Consider the following 18,810-nt stretch of genomic DNA (forward strand, 5'->3'; position numbering starts at 1 on the left):
CCTGTGGCCAGTAAAGAAAGTAAGTCAGTGGGCTTTCCCGATGTTCCGCACGAGCCCTGATCTGAGATGCCTCGGGCCCCGCTGCACCTCAACTCCCGGTGAGCGGGTTCTGACTGCATCCCAGGACGGAGACGGCAGTATCTCTGCATCCATCACGGGCCATGAAGTCATACAGACGGGCTGGGTGACAGATGCCGTTTTTCTTGGCACCACTTGGGCATCACTCATTGATGACAGTCAGATGTCCACACTGGCCCGTTTCCATGAGGGCTGTGTGCGAGTATGTCACCACATCTGGATGCTGGGCGTGAGGGGGTCCCGCGGCTCAGAGCTCCTAAGCCAGCGGCCCGCAGCTGTGCTCCAGGAGCCCGTGGGAGCGCCCAGTGATGAAAGGACTGAGGTACCGCGACTGCAAACACAGGTTTCTCCCTTTAAAGGGCGGGGTAACCACGGCAGCAGCCTCCTGTTCGGATAGACGTCCGCCTCTGTAAAAGGCAGCCAGCCTCTACGGATTTGCACAGGCCTAACCTTGTAAAGAAAACGTGCCTGTCTCCTGTGAAAAGACGACGACACCCGAGGCAGAGTCAACAAAGTTCCTATGATTCCCTTTAAATAAATAAAAAAAAATCTTCACACAGAAGCAAGAAAGGAAAACGATGATAATCCACTGTCATCGTGTTAGCAAGAATCGTTCTCTTCCGTTTAAAGCAAACGCAAGGTTTGCATAACTTGTTACAAAGCCGGTATTGAAAATTCAACCTACTACAGTAAAAGTAAAAAAAAAAAGAAAACTGTAACACACTAACATATAATTATATATCTCCCATAAATCTTAAGTCAAATAATCACTTTTCCCCGTGGACAAAAATGCAAATTTTAAAGAGGTCAGAAACGAACATCTATTTGTCTTCTCCCTTTCCTTTACGGAGCACTTTTTCCTTCCTCTTATTCATTTCCTTTCACGTCCTGCCTTCCGTCCAGCTGCCCAGCAGTCGTTGATGCTCACCAGCTCTGCGCCCACCCCTCTACCACTGGGCTGAGTTCCCAGGGCGCTGGCCACCATAGGCTGGTCAGTGGGCAAGCAGAGAACAACATGAAACGAACCATGCCCTTCCCTAAGGATAACGGAGGCATGGAAGCCACCTTCCTGTTTTATTAGACTTGCCACTCGACTCCTAAATATCTACATGGTGACAGCAGGTGTTATACTACATTCGACTTTCACATGCAGACTGAATACAGAGAAACACTTCCTTTTAGGAAAATGATTAAAGATTCGGTAACACATCCTTCCCACTGTAGGTCTGCAAACGCTTTCCGGGGCGACTGTGACCACAAAGAAGCAGAGTTTCGTACCCTACGTGAATGTAGGAGTTACCGAAATGAGACTTCTTATCATGATGTGCACTGACCACCAGGGGGCAGACGCTCAACACAGGAGCTGCCCCCTGGTGGTCAGTGTGCTCCCACAGGGGGAGCACCGCTTAGCCAGAAGCCGTGCTCAAGGCTGGTGAGTGCAGCTGCGGTGGCGGGAGCCTCTCCCGACTTCATGGCAGTGCTACCAAGCAGCGGCAGCAGGCTGGGATGAACATGAGCGGCATGGTGCCAGGCCCCGCCTCAGGCTCCTCCCTGGCCACCTGCTGTTTGGCGCAGTTATATCCCCCAAGGGGTCCGGAATTGTGAGAGGGTACAGGCCAGGCTGAGGGCCCCCCCACCCCCCGCCCTGTGCACGAATCCGTGCACCGGGCCTCTAGTGTGAAAATAAAGAAACAATGTCAATGACTTTTCTCATCATCAATCTGCAATTCACTGAAGATGATCCTACGTGTGGGAACCACTACATCCCAGGAATGCTGGTCCTACCACAAAGTAGTATTTTAACTCTTCACATTTTAAAACAACACAGACTTTGGATTGCCGGCAAGTAGAGATAGGAGGAAGGAGTGAGAGAAGAAAGGGTGGGGAGAAAGAGAGAAAGAATATGCAGCCGACGCTCAAACATTTTAGATAACCCTCTGGTTTAACCACCTGAGCCCCTTTTACCACTGTTAACAGCTGCGACATTTAGGAGAAAACCCGGACTCTGCGCAGCCCAGCAGGGACCCTGCCCGGCTCTAGGCACGCTCTTGGGCCTGTTTTCTTATCATCTGCCCCAGACAAAAGTGAAAGACTGGCATCTGCAAGGGGACTTTCATTAACAGACATTAACGGTTTTGTCTTTGTCGACAGATACCCACATCCTGGTGAACAAGCTAATTTTCCTTAATCACGGCCTTATCTCCTCTCTCAGGTCAATGCAACTGCTAGAGAGCGGCTTCCCGGGACATGCAGGGCCCTGCGCAGCCTCCTCATAGCCCAGCTCCAGACTACGGAGCCGGGTCATCCCTTACCTCCCCACTGCTCCACCCCTCACACCCTCCGTCCAGGGCCATGGGACAGATCTAGAAATGCAGTGCTCCGCTCGCCGCCCCCTGCTGCCCTCCCAGGAGCAGAGGCCTCTGCCCAATCGGCAAGTGGGCGCCGCAGTGGTTGCTCTAACCGTGTTTCAGAGAGTGGGTGGTTTATAACCAGGAAGTCCCAGCAGTCTTCTCCGCCCTGAGGGGTGAGCTCCCCAGTCCACTGTTAACCAGCCCACAGGTCCCCTCCGGGTCTGCCTCTTCCCTGGCCTCTCCTGTCAGACGTGTTTGGTCAAGCAAGGTCACCCGGATGTGACTTTGCTTGACCTCCTTCCCCAAATCCAACCAGAGAGACGGGACTTCTGGTTTTCCCTGTTAATAGTTATCCTGGAACCCCATATAATAAAATTTCCCTTTGTCACCTGAACCTATACTTAGGTTCGATGCTATTAGACAGAAACAGCAAAAACGAGGTAGTCAGACTAAGGTGAGAGCAGGGGGGTTTTGCAACTTAATTTCTTTCCCTGAGATTACACGTGCAAAACTCCACTTTAAGAAACAGTCGTGTCTAATCACTGTGCTCTACACATTGAAAAAAATTTTTTTTTACCTTTTAAAAAATGTTTACGTCAATTTCTCAGGCGAAGCCCATCAAGTGGCCACCGTTCTGGAAGGGTGCAGATCCAGAACATTCCATTTCCACAGAAAGGTCTACTGCACAGTGTTGGCCTGGACCAGGGCAGGGGGATCTTTTTCTGCCAGGGGCTATCTGGATATTTATAACATCATCCTCAGGCCGTACAGAATTATCAACTTAAAAATTAGCCTGCTGCCCTAGCCGGTTTGCCTCAGCGGATAGAGTGTCGGCCTGCGGACCGAAAGGCCCCGGTTCGATTCCAGTCAAGGGCATGTGCCCGGGTTGCAGGCTCCTTCTGGGCCCGGGCCCTGGACTGGGGGAGTGTGGGAGGCAACCAATCAATGTGTTTCCCTCGCATCGATATTTCTCTCTGTCTCTCCCATTCTCTTCCACTGTATGAAAATCAATGGAAAAATATCCTTGGGTAAGGATTACAAATAATAATAAAATATATATATTTTTTTAATTTAGCCTACTACGTTTGGTCAAATATTTAATGAACTCACGCCTAATGCCTTCGCAGGGCCAGGCCAAATGATTTCACGGGCCTTAGACACCCCCAGGCCGGCCGTTCCCCACCCCTGGTGTCGACTTGGACCTGCTCAACTCGGGCCTCAGGAATGGTGTCTGAGCCCATCGCTGGACCAATGCTTCTGTTCCCACCGTTCAAACCCCTGGGTAGAGAGACTGGGACCTCTGGGGGCCACCCCTGTAGTTCGTTATGGAGGAGTGTCTCTGAGCGTGCCGAGCAGCAGAAACGGGGGTGGCTGTTCAAGCGTCAACTTACAGCGACGGCAGGTGTCCCCGTCACATAAAGTGAACGGTGAAATCGGCCAAACCACAAGGAGGGGCCGTCTCCAGGTGGTGGGACTGTCATCACTTTTTGCTTCTTCCTCCTTACTAGTACTATCTATGTGTTTTTCTGATTTTATTTAATAAGCACACATTCCTGTCTCATTGGATAGAAACTGCATGCCAGATTACAACAGAAAGGAAGCCGTCATCTACAAAGAAGCCATCGGCGTTGCTTGCGCGCAGGACGCACCTGACTTTCTTGCCCTGCTCCGTGAGCATCTTCACCAGGTCGGCGATGGGGTACTGCGCTTTGGCCGCACACAGTCCGTAGCCTGCGGGGAACACCAAGAACACGGGAGAATGCGGTTTTATTTTGAAATTCCTCTCTGGATGGAAACATTTTTATGCCAAAAAAAGCAACCCATGAATAGGACTAAGAATGAAAGCAAACTTATCGTATGGAATTTTTTAAATACTGGCCTAAATTTCAACTTCAAATTCTAATGGTCCCTCCTCAGTCTTGTGCAGGTCTGATCCCACTGGGCACGCCCTCCCACAGCACACCACCCACACGTCATGTTCCCTCTGCCTCTCTCTCTGTCTCTGTCTGTCTGTCAGTCCCGCACATCTTCCCACCTTCCCACTCCAGCACGGCTTCTCAGCAGGTGACACCAAGCCCCCTGTGGGGAGATGATTCTTTCTGCGGGGATGGCCCAGGCATTCTAGCAAATGCAATGCAACTGCTCCCACACAGAGCGGACAGCGGCCGCCCTGTCACTGAGACACCCAAACCCTAACCCCTGTCTCCAATGTCTGCAGAAGGTGATACTGGCCCAGGTGAGAAGGCTTGTACCTGAACATCCAGTTATGCTAACGTTTACTCATATCTTGGTATAGAACCAACCAACAAACTACCCACATGTCAAATCAACAGATTTTCTTTACAGAAAATGCCTATGATATAACACGACAGCGTTAAAATCTTAATCTGAAAACAGTATGCTGCCTGTAATACCCCAGCATTATCTTCACAGTGAAGAAGAATGAAACTCAACTTCAGAAAAGAAGGAAACTGCCCAGCCAGTGTGGCTCAATACTTGAGCATCGACTCATGAACCAGGAGGTCACGGTTCAATTCCTGGCCAGGGCACATGCCCGGGTTGCAGACTCGATCCCCAGTAGGAGCATGCAGGAGGCAGCTGATCAGTGATTCTCTCTCATCATTGATGTTTCTATCTCTCTCTCCCTCTCCCTTCCTCTCTGAAATCAATAAAAACATGTTTTTTAAAAAAGAAACTGAGTCCTGAAGAGAACAAATGGCTTGGTCAATGTCATGTCGATTGTCAGAAGCAAGATTAAACCAAAATGAGATGCAATGACTCCCAGACCAAGCTCTTTACTAGGCGACGTAACCTCACCTTGGTGGAAACCACAGGAATCGCAATGATTTTTTAAATATTTGTTTTTAAAAAGAAAGAGATTAACATTTACTGAGCAAGTTTAAGAGTGAGCTACTTTCATATACTATATCTAACTTAATCCTGACAACAGGCCCAAAAATTATCATTAAGGAATAAACAACTAAGACTTGAAAATGATTCAACATTCGTACAGAATCACTGGAAGGCATGGCTAGAACCACGTCATCAATTTATAGAATCTCTATGTGATCTCCAAAATACTGACACAAGCTGAAAATTCTCAGTATCTTTCACTATATAACAATAGGGTTGCTTCTAAGTTCCCATTATGTTTTCAAAAACAAACAAGTGCCCGTTAGATGTTTTCCTATTCTAAGAATTTGTTAATGTAATCAATGACAATGCCTTTTCTTTGTACCTGGAGTAATAATAATGCTATTAGCTTCTCGGATCATGTCGATGGCATTCTCCAGGTTGATTTCTGTGTGTGTGCCAGTAATTTCCATGGGTTTTCCACCAGCTGTTGAAGTGGTACCATAGCCTCCAAGAATCACATTCGCCAGGGAGCGATTCATTGCCTGAAAAGCAAAATTTTCCTCTGTGAGAGTTTAATCCACATAACTTTTGGAAAATGATCTGAATATATGATATTCAGAAATATTCAATAAAGAGGTATATTTGATCACCTAAAACATTTTAACCACATAATTTGATCTAGCTTCTGAAAATTATTGCAAAAGTGTAAATGAAGGTATCTGGGAAACCACATCCTTTTTTTCTATAAAATCAAGGACACACGAATATATTTTCAGTAAGAGAGTAAAGTTAGTTAAGGCATTTCAAGGAAAGTTACCGGTTACATTAAGAAATTAATGAAAAACTCAGGTTACTATCACCTGCACATGGATCGAGCAAATTGTACCTCCACATTCACATGTGTTTCACACGAGTACAAGGAAGGCACAGGAATATGAAATTTTACAAGGTGACCCTAGGGAGCTCTCAGGTGAGTTCCACTGCCAGCTGCGAGCTGTCCGGAGGCAAGCCTGAGGGAAGGGGCAGGGATGCCTCTCATTTAGAACTCTGCTGCCCTCTGCCGTCAGGAAAGATAAATGTAGAGGTTGGTAGGGTCTGACTTTCCAAATCAGCTCTGTGAAGCTGTAGTAGAAGTGACTGGACTCATCACTAGACTCCTAAAATATTTCATTTCCGAAAAGATAGATGAGTGAGATACACGCTTTTTAGTAAAACAGACACCCACCCGTTTAACCAGGAAAAAAAATTATCTTGGGGGGGAAAAAAACACAGTAGGAAGGCACTTCTAGTTCCTCCTTTACAGTCACCCAACAATGTCCCATTCAAACACCACCACGGAAACGTGAGGATAACTGATCGGGTTCTGAAAACAGTTCGGGTATGGCCCTCTCAAGGCGAGGCGAAGGAAGACGCATGGAAAGACGAGAAGCCAGATGTTCTGAGGGATCAACTACCTTTTAAGACTTCAAATCCCTGTACATGATCAAAGCAGTCATTCCACGTAATCACAACAGAATGTCTCACTTCAAAAAAAAACTCCCCAAAAATTACTAAACCCTATTTTAAGGGTTGTAATAAACATATCATTGAGCCACTTATAAGCTATATGAGTATCAATCTATTGCTTTTTTTTTTTTTTCCAAAAAGACACATGATTATTTAAAAGCAAAAAGCACCTGGAGATTTGCAGTGACAAGTAACACATCAGAGAGAAGCACATGACCTCCCATCCAAGGACAGCCCACCGGCTGCCACCTCCAGGGGACAGGCCTGTGAGCTGCTGAGGGCACAGAGAAGAAGGGGCAGAGAGCCACACTTGACAAAGGGCAACATGCCAACAACATAACTTGCAAAGATGATAGATCAAAATGTCATAATTTTTCAAACTGTTCTTTTGACCTAAGTTCACTGATGAGTACAACATTCACATTTTACAGAGCCCAAAGTCTAGTAAACTTGTCTAAGATTATCCTATGTAATAAAAGCCTAATGTGCTATGTGTCCCGTCGTCCATTCAACCAATCAAAGCGTAATATGCTAATGATATGCTAAGGCCGCTCAACTGCATCACTATGATGTGCACTGACCACCAGGGGGCAGACACTCCCACCAGTAGGTTAGCTTGCTGTTGGGGTCCAGCCAATCGGGACTGAGTGACACGAACCTGACATGACCTGGAGTCCTCCCATGGCCCCTCCCCAGCTGGCCAACCTCCTGCATCCCTCCCTGGCCCCCATCATGCACCGGTGGGGTCCCTCAGCCTGGACTGCACCCTCTCGCAATCCGGGACCCCTCGGGGGATGTCAGAGAGCTGATTTCAGCCCGGTCCCGCAGGCCAGGCCGAGAGGCCCCACTGGTGCACAAATTCATGCACTGGGCCTCTAGTAATGTGTAAAATAAAACCCAGAATGTTTTTATGTATATTATTAATAGATAAGAAGGGCAGAGAAATATTACAGTAATGCTTTTATGTTCATAGTCCCCATCTGACATGAAGTTTTAAATGCTGAACACCACCTCCTCTACTTAAATCCAAGGTTTAATGAAAATCTACACAGCCATAGCCGAGACTTCCCAAACATTCAATATTTATTGATTTTGATCAATTCTACCTAATTTTGAATTACAAGATTCTGAAAATAAATGACCAAAAATAGTTTCCACAAAACTTGTGCCCTTCAAAACTGACTCAAAGACCTATTTCAGACATTGAGATATTTCTGTCATAGATAACTTTTTGTTGTTGTTCTTAATCCTTACCCAAGGATAATTTTCCATTGATTTTTAGAGAGAGTGGAAGGGAGAGGGAGAGAAAGAAACAGCGATGCGAGAGACACACATTGATTAGTTGCCTCCTGCACACACCCTGACCAGGCCCAGGGAACCTGCAACCAAGGTACGTGCCCTTGACCAGAACCAAACCCGGGACCCTGCAGTCCGAGGGCCGACACTCTATCCACTGAGCCAAACCAGCTAGGGCCATAGATAACTTTAAAAAAAAAAGTCAAATATACAAAAAGACTCCATCCCCTGCTTTACACAGTCCTGTGAAGGGACAGAGGACAGAGGGACATGACGGGGAGAAAGATGTAGATGATAGAACACTTTCACCTTACTGGACTTAGGAGGAATCATTTTTCATTTCCTATAAAACTGAGTGGAGGAGAAGAAAAGAATATCTGAGGCCATTTCATTAATGTGTACCCACTCCGGATGGCATCTTAGGGAGGAAAACAGGGAACCACACAGTAGTGTAACAATCGAAGTCTACTTGTTAAACACGTATCCACAATTATATCACCATTAAGCTAATTCCATGTGGTCTCTTAAAAACGAAATTATTTTTCATCTCTGAACGTACCATTGCAACATCATATTTTCAACAAATGTTTAGGGTTTAGGGCTTTGTTTTGTTTTTGTTTTTTCTCTTTTTGGCTTGCTTAAGTGATTAATGAGACTATCCTGTGACCACTGACCCCAGATTGAAGAGCTCCCAGCTCCAAGACAAAGCATTTGCAACCCTGTCCAAGACTGGGCCTTTTAAGTTATTAAGCCCTATAATGAAAATTGTATGCTACATTAAAGAGATCCTTAATTCACGTAATTCTAAGCAAAATGTCAGAAGAAAACTCTGAAAACAAAGGTCATGAAATGGACCAAACCAAAGCAATAACAACATATATACCATTGACTAGCATCTCTCATTTCGATGCTTTGTAGGTGCTGATTAATTGGTTGCAAAGCAAAAAAGAAAAGTTTTTTTAGTTTGGCTTTGATCCACTTAATTCTGTTCTATTTTCATTTGGGAGAAAAAGCAGCAAAATGCAAAAATCAAAAAATTTGGTCTGAAAATGCTGTTCCATTTTCCAAGTAAACGGACTATAAAATCATAAAGAGGTTAATGTCTAACGACATCTGGATATAAAGCACAGCGTTCATTTGCGCTGGTTTTTGGGACATTGTGGACATCTTTCCGTTTTTATAATACTGGGTGTTGTGTAACCACGACATTAGACTCCGAGGACACCCAAAAGGATTCTTTGTCAGAACGAAATCCAATTTCAGGGGTTGTTCATTAGCCGCTCGGGGTGCATTCCATTCCCTCTCGCTTAACAAAAGCATGCTGGTCTGGTTTGGCCTCGCCCATCTCCTTCAATAAATAATAAAACAGCGAAGGTAAACATGCCAGTAATAATACTAGATATCGATATTTGATAGTATATCTGCTACTACAGCCTATCCGGAGAGGATTCCAAAATATGAAAAGAGCTAACAAATAAAACATTCATCTAATCGTTATTTAACAACTATTGTATTTCTTTGAATGTGCCCGGTGCATGTGAAAAGACTACAAACACGAAAGCGAATAATACACGATCTCTTAAAATACCTTCCTTGCAAAAGGAGAACAGAATTTCCTACCTCCGGAGTTCGCGTGGGGAGTAAGTGAGCTAACATTTGTACAGCACCCAGCGCCGCCGGCAACTTCACACTCTGCCTAGCGACCAGCAGATACGTCCTTTTTTATTAGTATTATGAACCGCTCTGAGCTGCCAGTAAGCACCAGCCACGAAGAAACAAGTGCTTATCATGAACAAGCACAGGCTAAGAATTCTTGAAGATGAAGGTGAAAAGTCAGAAACCAGGAAAATGCAGAAGTGAAGACCATTTCTGTCTTCAAAACTGAAAACCACGGCAGCCCTGCTTTTGTCGTCTGTTCTGTAATAAGACAGAGGAGCAGAGGGTTCAGTAAAACGCCCGCTCTATGCGTCACCTGCCGGGAGAACTTGCAACGAGTGCTCTGTGGAGACCCCTTTATCAATATCAACAGCCACCTTGACCAAGCGATTGTACGTAAAGACAATAACCAACGATGCACGAGGAGAATGCACTGCAGGAAAAAAAGGTAAGAGCAACTAATAATAGGGACATGGGTACGATATAATACCATCTTAGCAGACACCAAAAATTGTTAGAAAACCGTGGCATAGAATGCATTTAAACATATGCATGTGAAAAGACTATAATTAGAATATTAAATGTGGACAGTTAGGCGGTAATGGGATTATAGATTATTTTATTTTATTAGTCATCCTTTTCTATTTTCTTCCAAATTTCCCACAATAAATGCCTTTTATTTTTATATTTGAATAATTTTTAAGATGAAAACTTCAGCCGTCCTGGAGCCCAAAGGACTACAGTTTGCTATTACAGAGCATCAATCTGACCCAGTGTGATACTTGTGGTCACAGACAGCTATAAGAATAGCGTGTTAACCTTATACACAGCACAGGAATAACAAATAGCTGCGGTTCGCTGGCAGTGAACGGCATGCCTAAGGCAGAGGAAATAGAAAGAGCATTAAGAAAAGAAAACAGAATAAACAGAGAAAACAGATCAAGAAAAAGGAAATAGAAAAAAATTAAGAAAAAGATGATACAATACATAAGTAGACATAGAAAAGAGGACGTTCAACTCCTGCCTCTTCTTACCTTATTCTAGTTACTGTTGTAGAACTGCTACTATCAAAGCTACTGCAGTTACTCTAACCAAAAATAACAAGAAACTAAATGAAGAAGGAAAGGAAATGGAGAGGGAATAAAAGAGGCACACACAGACAAAACTGGGCAAATAGTGCTGATACATTTAAGAACCTGAAGAAAACCCTGTAAGAAGAAAAGGAGAAAGGCAAGAAGGTACCCACGAAGGTATCCAAGATCTAGGTAAAAGTCCTCCGTCCTCTGCCCCTACCAGAATGCCACGAGCTGTGTTAAAATTCAAGCCTCTCATTTAATTTTAAAATCAGTGCTTTGACCAACCACAGGTATTAGTGAAAATCTGCTGCCCCCTGCTGGTCATTTAAATTCACCAAATGAAGCAAAGCCAAACTAAGGGTTAAAGGTTCATTTTTAGAGAAAATTATTTCTAATATAACTGAATAAATGTTTTCTTCTTCATAAACATTTGGGTTTTTAAAAAAACAAAACACACAACTCCAAAGCCTGGCATTTTTCAAATAGGAAATACAGAACCTCCCAATTTCCAAAATTTCCTCAACAACTAGACTCTAGTTACTAGAGGGATTTAATTTTATTTTTTTAAATATATTTTATTGATTTTTTACAGAGAGGAAGGGAGAGGGATAGAGAATCAGAAACATCGATCAGCTGCCTCCTGCACACTCCCTGCTGGGGATGTGCCTGCAACCAAGGTACATGCCCTTGACCAGAATCAAACCTGGGGCCTTTCAGTCCGCAGGCCAATGCTCTATCCACTGAGCCAAACCAGTTAGGGCTAGAGGGATTTAATTTTAAAAGCTCTTAACTTGATTTTAAACTTGGGCTATCAAATCCTTTGTTTTATAATATGACCAAAGAAAACTAAGTTTTTATTATAAAAAGATGACTCCAGCATTCAATCAACAATGAGTTTTTTCAATTAAAATATAAGGGAAAGTCTCAATTGTCAAATAAGGGTTTTTAAATAATGTAATAAAAGAATGAAGGTGGGTTAAGTATTCTTTTTCTGAATTATTAATCAGTGTGAAGTTCACATGCTGATTTCACTCAGTCTCATGCTTGTCCTTTCACAGTCATTCAAAACGATTATTTAGAGAATAGCATCTATAATTAGAAAAAGGTTTCTAGTCAAGCCTTTAATTATTTGCAGGATATCTTCTTGCCATCAAGAAGAGAATTAAAAACAAAAAGGAAGCTAGGAAGTATTTTTCTTGTTAATTTTTTTTTCTTTTCTTCTAAAACAAATAAACCATGCTGACCACAAAACTTCAGGAGTGCACTCTCACAGATGACCAGTGGGAGTGTCACAAGCTTTCCCGGAACAGCACGGGAATGAGCAGAAGGAGCCCCTAAAAATGAGCACACCCTCTCCCTTCTAAGAATCAATCCTAAGACAAAAAATCAGAAGTGCCAACGATGTATTTACGTACAAAGAGAAATAAAAATCACACAACCTAACAGGTACGGCATTAGGGAAACATTAAATATATTTTTATATATCCATGTAATAGATTAGTTCTGAAGTCCCTTAAAAAATAATATTGAGAAAGCATTTTTAATAAGAAAATGGCAAGAACATGGTTTGTAAGATTTAAAAAAATTAAATGTGGAAGTGTACCTGGTGATTAGACAAGGGAATACACAGATATGTAATTCACAAAGAAAGAACAGAAGGAAATAACCCAAAACCTGGAGTAGTTATTTCAGGCGGAGTCAGACGATTTTAACTTTCCTGATTATCTACACTGAGTACTTTAAAAGCAGCCTTGCAAATTTATCCAAATGCTACCCACTGGGATTTCTGTGGAAGAGAATGAAAGCTGAGGTGGTCATTTTTACCGCCAGTAACAGAAATGACAGACGCACCCTCACGTGCAGAACACCGCCCCCTGGTCTGTCGGGCACGTGTCTCTTACCACACACATGATGTAGGACAGGATGGCCCCGGAGGAGCCGATGAGCGCGCCCACGATGGTCAGCAGGTTGTTGTTGAGCAGGAAGCCCTCGGCGCACAGGGCCCAGCCCGAGTAGCTGTTGAGCACAGTGATGACCACGGGCATGTCCGCACCCCCGATGGCAGCCGTCAAGGTCACACCCTGGGACGACAAGCAAAGCGCAACTCAAAATGAATGCAGTACAAACACAGCCTCTGCCCTTGGACATCCCGGTTCTTAACCATTCCCGGTTTTCCAACGACTATCTCTACACGCACGTGTCCGTCTGCCAAGGACGAGGCACCTCCTGTCTGACCAGGTTTCCCGCAGATACAGCACACGTAAACACTGAACCACCTCCCCCACCAGAGTCCCCCCATCCCTAAAAGGCAGTGACGAAAAGCAGGCAGAAACGGGGGAGGAATCCACACTTGGAAACCAGGGGCGGCGCTGAGTGCATTTCCCAGTTTTTATGGCTTTAGCCTGAGAGCAGGCCCTGTTGTGCCAAGTGAAACAGCTGAAACAAAATACAGTCCCACAGTCCCACTAGTTTGAAGATCGGAGGGCACGGTTTAGGGCGACCAAGGCAGTTTGGAAAGTGAGAAAGTAAGTTCAGCACAGGAGTAGGCTAGAGAAAGAAAGCCCCACATTCTGTGCATGAACTCTGCCCACATCTCTGGCTGACTCCTGAACTAGGGGCATATGCGGGCAGACTCCAAACAATCCTACTGAAGATGAAATAACAGTAGATTGCGGAGATGTAAACTATGTATAGGAAAGACAGTCAATAATATTGTAGTAACTATGAATGGTGCCAGGCGGGTACTTGAAAAATCAGGGGGGAGCACTGTATAAATTGTCTAACCGCTATGCTGTACACCAGAAACTAAGACAAAGTAATACTGAATGTAAATTCTGGTTGGATTTTTTTTATTTTTTTTTAAGATTGCAGCTGACCCCTGCCACAGGGGAGCCAGAATTTGAAATCTGGATCCAGCCTGGTGAGCTGCCTACAAAATCTAATAAAGAAATCATATAACCAATACTCTTTGGAGGAACACAGCAGACTCCAAAGTCTCTATCATTCACGATATCCATGATGCAACCCCAAATCACTAAACTAGAGAGGAAAAGGGCTTTTTATTCCACATATTCCTATATACTCTGAGTTTGTTACAATGTGAATGTATTCATTATTGCTAAATTAAGTGAAAACCAATTATATTAGGCCAGGAAATATTTTACTCATTCTCATAGAGTCATTAAGTATTTTTAATCAAATTCACCTCTCTTCAAAAGTAACAATTTTTGAAGTTTTACATTTCAATGCACAGGTTTGATTTTGGCACTTTTTTTTTACTTCTTCTGCCCTGTTAGATAAAAAAAAATATCAAAACTATTTTTCTTTTGTTCAAAATAGAACAAAAATCCATGCTACATAAGTCAAAATAAAAATAGATCATCAGTGGTTGCATATAGATAGAATTTTAAGTTACTTAGTGTTCTAAAGGTTCTGTGTTGAAATCACAGCCAAACTCTTAGGATTACGTAAAAATCGGTCTCATTTTGCCCAGCTGGTGTGGCTCAGTGGTTGAACGTCCACCCATGAAATAAGAGGCCATGGTTCAATTCCCGGTCAGAGTATATGCAAGGGTTGCGGGTTCAATCCCCAGTAGGGATCGTGAAGGAGGCAGCCAATTGAAGATTCCCTCTCGTCATTGATGTTTCTATCTCTCTCTCCCTCTCCAGTCCTCTCTCTGAAATCGATAAAAATATTTTTTAAATAAAGTAGAATAAAACATATCTATTCCGTTGGGGGGTCTTAAAGAGATAGAACTATAACTAGACTGTATTCTGATAAAATACAATGAGTTCCTCTCCAACTCTTACCATGATAGCAGAGAGCGCCGACACGGAGCCCAGGCAGAGGATGCCCGTGCCGAAGCTGGGGTCCAGCATGTAGGGGATGATCCCACCCAAGCTGGCCGCCAGCAGGCCCGCGTTGAGCATGTGCCTCCCGGGCAGCAGGAGGGGCGCGGAGTTCAGGATGCCTGGAACCAAGCACAGGGCAGTCAGAACCTAAGAGCCCCTCCCTCCCAGGGTCTGTCCTCTAACCCTAAGCTACCAACATGCAACATTAGAATTAAGACATGGCATTCGAAACATCACTTCCCATCCCCAGATACTGAGCCATCAAAGCCAGTTCGAGTTCCTCCTCATAGCAGAAAACTAGCGGACGCAGGAAACGCATGCCTCCACGTAACTGTCCCCTAGGGGCTCCCACCACACGCCTTCCCTCTGGTCACGGAATCCTGAAAAGTCACTTTCCCGTGGGGCCAACACAGAGGCTAAACGTTGTTTTCTCCATCTAAAACTTCAGAACAACATCCTAGCACACCAGCATTCCTGATTCCATCCCTGAGCCCGGGGAGGAGGGGCTGGTTTGCTAGCTGTTTCTGAGGACAAAGGGTGAGACAGAATGTCTTGGGCGGGCAGTTCTTCCTGGGACGTGTAAGTTCCATGGAAGTCCCCACTGAATTTTAATGAGTTGATCACTGAGAGGCAAGACCAGATTTTTACATCACAAACTAGTTTCTCTCGAGACTCAGGTTTTCATGAAAACGCCGGAAGCAGCCTAGGTGGGGGGTTTTCTTCACTTCTGTTTTCATGTGTGGCTTTAGCAGTAGCAAAAGTTGCCAAACGAGAGCCCAGAAATGGGTATTTGTTTTCAAGTGCCGTATACTCATCACACAAATGCACTCAATGAGCTTCCCTCTGATCTGGAAGCCAAGGAGTATGACGACGTCGCTTTGTTCACACGTATCAGCCAATGTCAGGCACTCCCTCTGCGCACATCCCTGCGTCCTGGTTTCCTGCACTAACTGCACGCAGAAGCAACAGCTCCCCAGCCTTACAAGACTTCATCAGACTTGTAAGGATCAATGGAGGGAAGCACCTTCGTGGAGAGAAAAAGGGTTTGTATATTCTGGGGGCTACACAAACGCTTCACCTAACAGGTTCTCCTGTTTGGCTACTTTCTGAAATTTTAACAGGCTCTCCTGGCCCCGCTAAACAACAGATACTCCCCTCCCTGTGGTGCCGACTCACTTACCCTGCAGTTTTCCATAGGCAATGAGGGAGCCGCTGAAGGTGACCCCGCCGATGTAAGTCCCGAGGTAGGCCACGATCTTGGTGAGGTTTGCCGCTACGTCCGTAGCGAAATGCGGATACTCCACAATGTACTCAGCTACGCAGGTCAGCACCGCCGCCAAGCCCACCAGACTGTGGAAAGCGGCCACCAACTGAGGTAAGTCCGAAATCTGGATGCGCTGGGCAATTGTCAATCCTGTCGGGAAGTGCAGGTCAAAGAGAAATTAAAACGGGACAGACCCTGGAGGAGGAACCGCTACAAAGACCACCCTTAAGGGGCTCCCTCCATGTCACCAGTAAAGAAGCATCTGCTTCCTCGCAGGAGCTAATGGTAAGGACGCTGGCTACATACACTCCTTCAAAGCAGCAGGTTTTCTCAACACACCTAGCCAAGGCCCAGCTCCAGAGAGCCTCCTCCCTGCACAACCTTCGAAGATGGCCCTGGCCTAGCGCATCCTCAGATTCCTTAAAGCTCCAGTTAAATCCCCTGAAACTCTCCCCAGGGCATGGATACCCCAGGCCTGGCACACAAGAACCAGCTGGACATGAAGAAGGCCAGGTTTTCACATGGGTGGACAGGGGCCAAGTCCAAAAGTAATGAAATGCAAATATCTGAGTAATATATGTCCAAATCAGGCAATTCTGAAGGAGTTGCACAGTTCTGGCCAGGTGACGCAAATGTGCTGAGCTCAACCTATCCTATATAATAAAAGGCTAATATGCAAATCGACCGAATGCAGAACGACCAGTTGCTATGATGCGCACTGACCACCAGGGGGCAGACACTCAACGCAGAAGCTGGGCTCATGGCTGGTGAGCACAGCTGCAGTGGTGGGAGCCTCTCCCGCCTCTGCAGCAGCACTAAGGACCCCGAGGGGGCTGTCCAACTGCCGGCTTAGGCCCGCTCCCCGCACCAGCAGTCGGACATTCCCCAAGGGGTCTCAGACTGCAAGAGGGTGCAGGCTGGGCTGAGGGACACCCCCCCCCCGTCCCCAGTGCACGAATGTTGTGCACTGGGCCTCTAGTGTCTAAAGGTTTTCCTGCCTGAACCCCCCGCACAGACACCTTCCTTCAGGGTCTTTCTAGGGACAGTCAGGACAAATTGGGCCCAAAGCTAATGTACTGAAAACTATTAGCCACCAGCTCCTCGGGATAAAAACATTTGTGTGTATAAATACACACACGACTTTTTATTCATATCAACAGAATGGAGCACACAGTTTTCGAATAATAATGAAGTATACAATACTCTTGAATGTAAATTCCATACGGCCAATTGATTTTCACAGAATGCTTTTGTTGATTTTTGCCAAACTCTGGTGCCTGCAGCCAACCTAGTGTTTGCTGATGAAGGAGTGTGGTTCCCACATGAATGCTGGTTGGTAATTTTGTTAACAGTAACAAACAAGACGAAAGTGAAGCAAGATGCATGTGAGAACTTGGCTCACTGTCAACCGTGTGAGCGACGACTTCGCTGGATCTGGTAAAGGCTTGCACACACTGGAAGGATACTGGCCAGTTTTTGTGCTATTCTCAATATAATGGCTAAGGACACAACACACTTTTCAGTTGAAGCTGCGTTATCAACACTTTCTCCAGCGCTTTCTCAGGTCTGGACAATCAACACAACAGTTAAGTGAAACCACGGCCAATGTCAAGCCACCAGTGTGGTCCCTAAACATGGAGTTGGGAAGAGATGAATGGTAGCCCATCATTAGACAGTATTTCTACCAGAGACAATAAACACAGACAACCTCAAAAGCCTAGATAACAAAATCTAATAAATTAATTAGAAAAGTATAGATAGCAATATTACCTTTGTTTCTACTATAATTTATCTATTTGGTTTTGGTGACTAGTCATCACAGTTGGTATAATTCTCATTCAAACCCAAACACTAAAACATTTACAGAGCAAGTACATCAACTGAGTCAAAAGTGGGCGGAGAAGTGAGCATGGGTTCGCATGAAGGCAGAAGCCCACAAGTGCTTACCAATGGTGCCGCCCAAAGCCATGGCTCCCGACATCTGAGCCAACAATTCCGGGTTCGGGTTCAGGCCTCCAAGGGTGGCTGCCAGGCCTCCAGCCACGCCGATCATGCCCAATGCATTGCCAAGACGAGCAGTTCCCTGGGTGGAAAGGCCAGCCAGGGCACCAACACAGCACAGACCTGAGCCCAGGTACATGATCTTCCCAAAGGAAGAGGAGAGAGGAGGGAGAGGGAGAGGGAGAGGGGGAGGGGGAGGGGGAGGGGGAGGGGGAAGGGGAGGGGGAGGGAGAGGGAGAGGGAGAGGGAGAGGGAGAGGGAGAGGGAGAGGGAGAGGGAGAGGGAGAGGGAGAGGGAGAGGGAGAGAGATGGGGAGAGGGAAAGAGAGAGAGAGAGAGAGAGAGAGAGAGAGAATATCAAAACTTTTGGTCTATTAACACAGGAAAGACTTTTCTTGAGGAAACGTGATTCTCTAAAGACAACTTTAAATGCAGACAATAGAGAGACCACTATGAGCTCTTCTTTTAATATTTCGATATACTTTCCTACCCATTAGGGATACTAAATACCCTCCATTGTACTTGCAATTATACCATTTATGTAAATTGGTTTCTTCGTGCATGATGGCATGCACAAATGTATATGAAAGTACCTAAATCTAAATTATGTCATTATGGGATCTAACCAAATGCTAGAAAGGCGGCGACCGCTGACGCTGCATGTGCCAGGGGACCGGGCCACACACTGCACAAATGTTGTAACTCAGTCCCATGAGATCCACGGGAGGAAAGAATCTTCAGCCTCATTCACAGAAGAGAAAACCAAAGCTTAAAGCGGTTCCATAATTTTTCCAAGGTCAGCTGATCAGTAAGTAGCAAATCTGGGTCAGACATGTGTCTCTCTGACTCACTGCTCCAACTCTTCTCAAAAAAGAT

The 18,810-nt window shown here is 45.2% G+C and overlaps 1 protein-coding gene across 5 annotated transcripts in view; it reads right to left on the reverse strand.

Moving 5' to 3' along the window:
• NNT (nicotinamide nucleotide transhydrogenase) overlaps nucleotides 1-18,810 on the reverse strand; it is a 77,690-nt gene that overhangs the window by 15,700 nt on the left and 43,180 nt on the right. For all 5 annotated transcript variants that reach the window (XM_079793023.1, XM_079793026.1, XM_079793024.1 and 2 more), the window contains exons 14-19: nucleotides 17,882-18,077; nucleotides 15,851-16,084; nucleotides 14,629-14,789; nucleotides 12,721-12,900; nucleotides 5,668-5,827; nucleotides 4,079-4,160 (exon numbers count right to left, since the gene is read on the reverse strand). In XM_079793023.1, coding sequence (XP_079649149.1) covers nucleotides 4,079-4,160; nucleotides 5,668-5,827; nucleotides 12,721-12,900; nucleotides 14,629-14,789; nucleotides 15,851-16,084; nucleotides 17,882-18,077 — 1,013 coding nt within the window. The remainder of the gene's footprint in view (nucleotides 1-4,078; nucleotides 4,161-5,667; nucleotides 5,828-12,720; nucleotides 12,901-14,628; nucleotides 14,790-15,850; nucleotides 16,085-17,881; nucleotides 18,078-18,810) is intronic.

The sequence above is a fragment of the Cnephaeus nilssonii genome (assembly GCF_951640355.1).
Source record: "Cnephaeus nilssonii genome assembly, chromosome: 2".
Lineage (NCBI taxonomy): Eukaryota > Metazoa > Chordata > Mammalia > Chiroptera > Vespertilionidae > Cnephaeus > Cnephaeus nilssonii.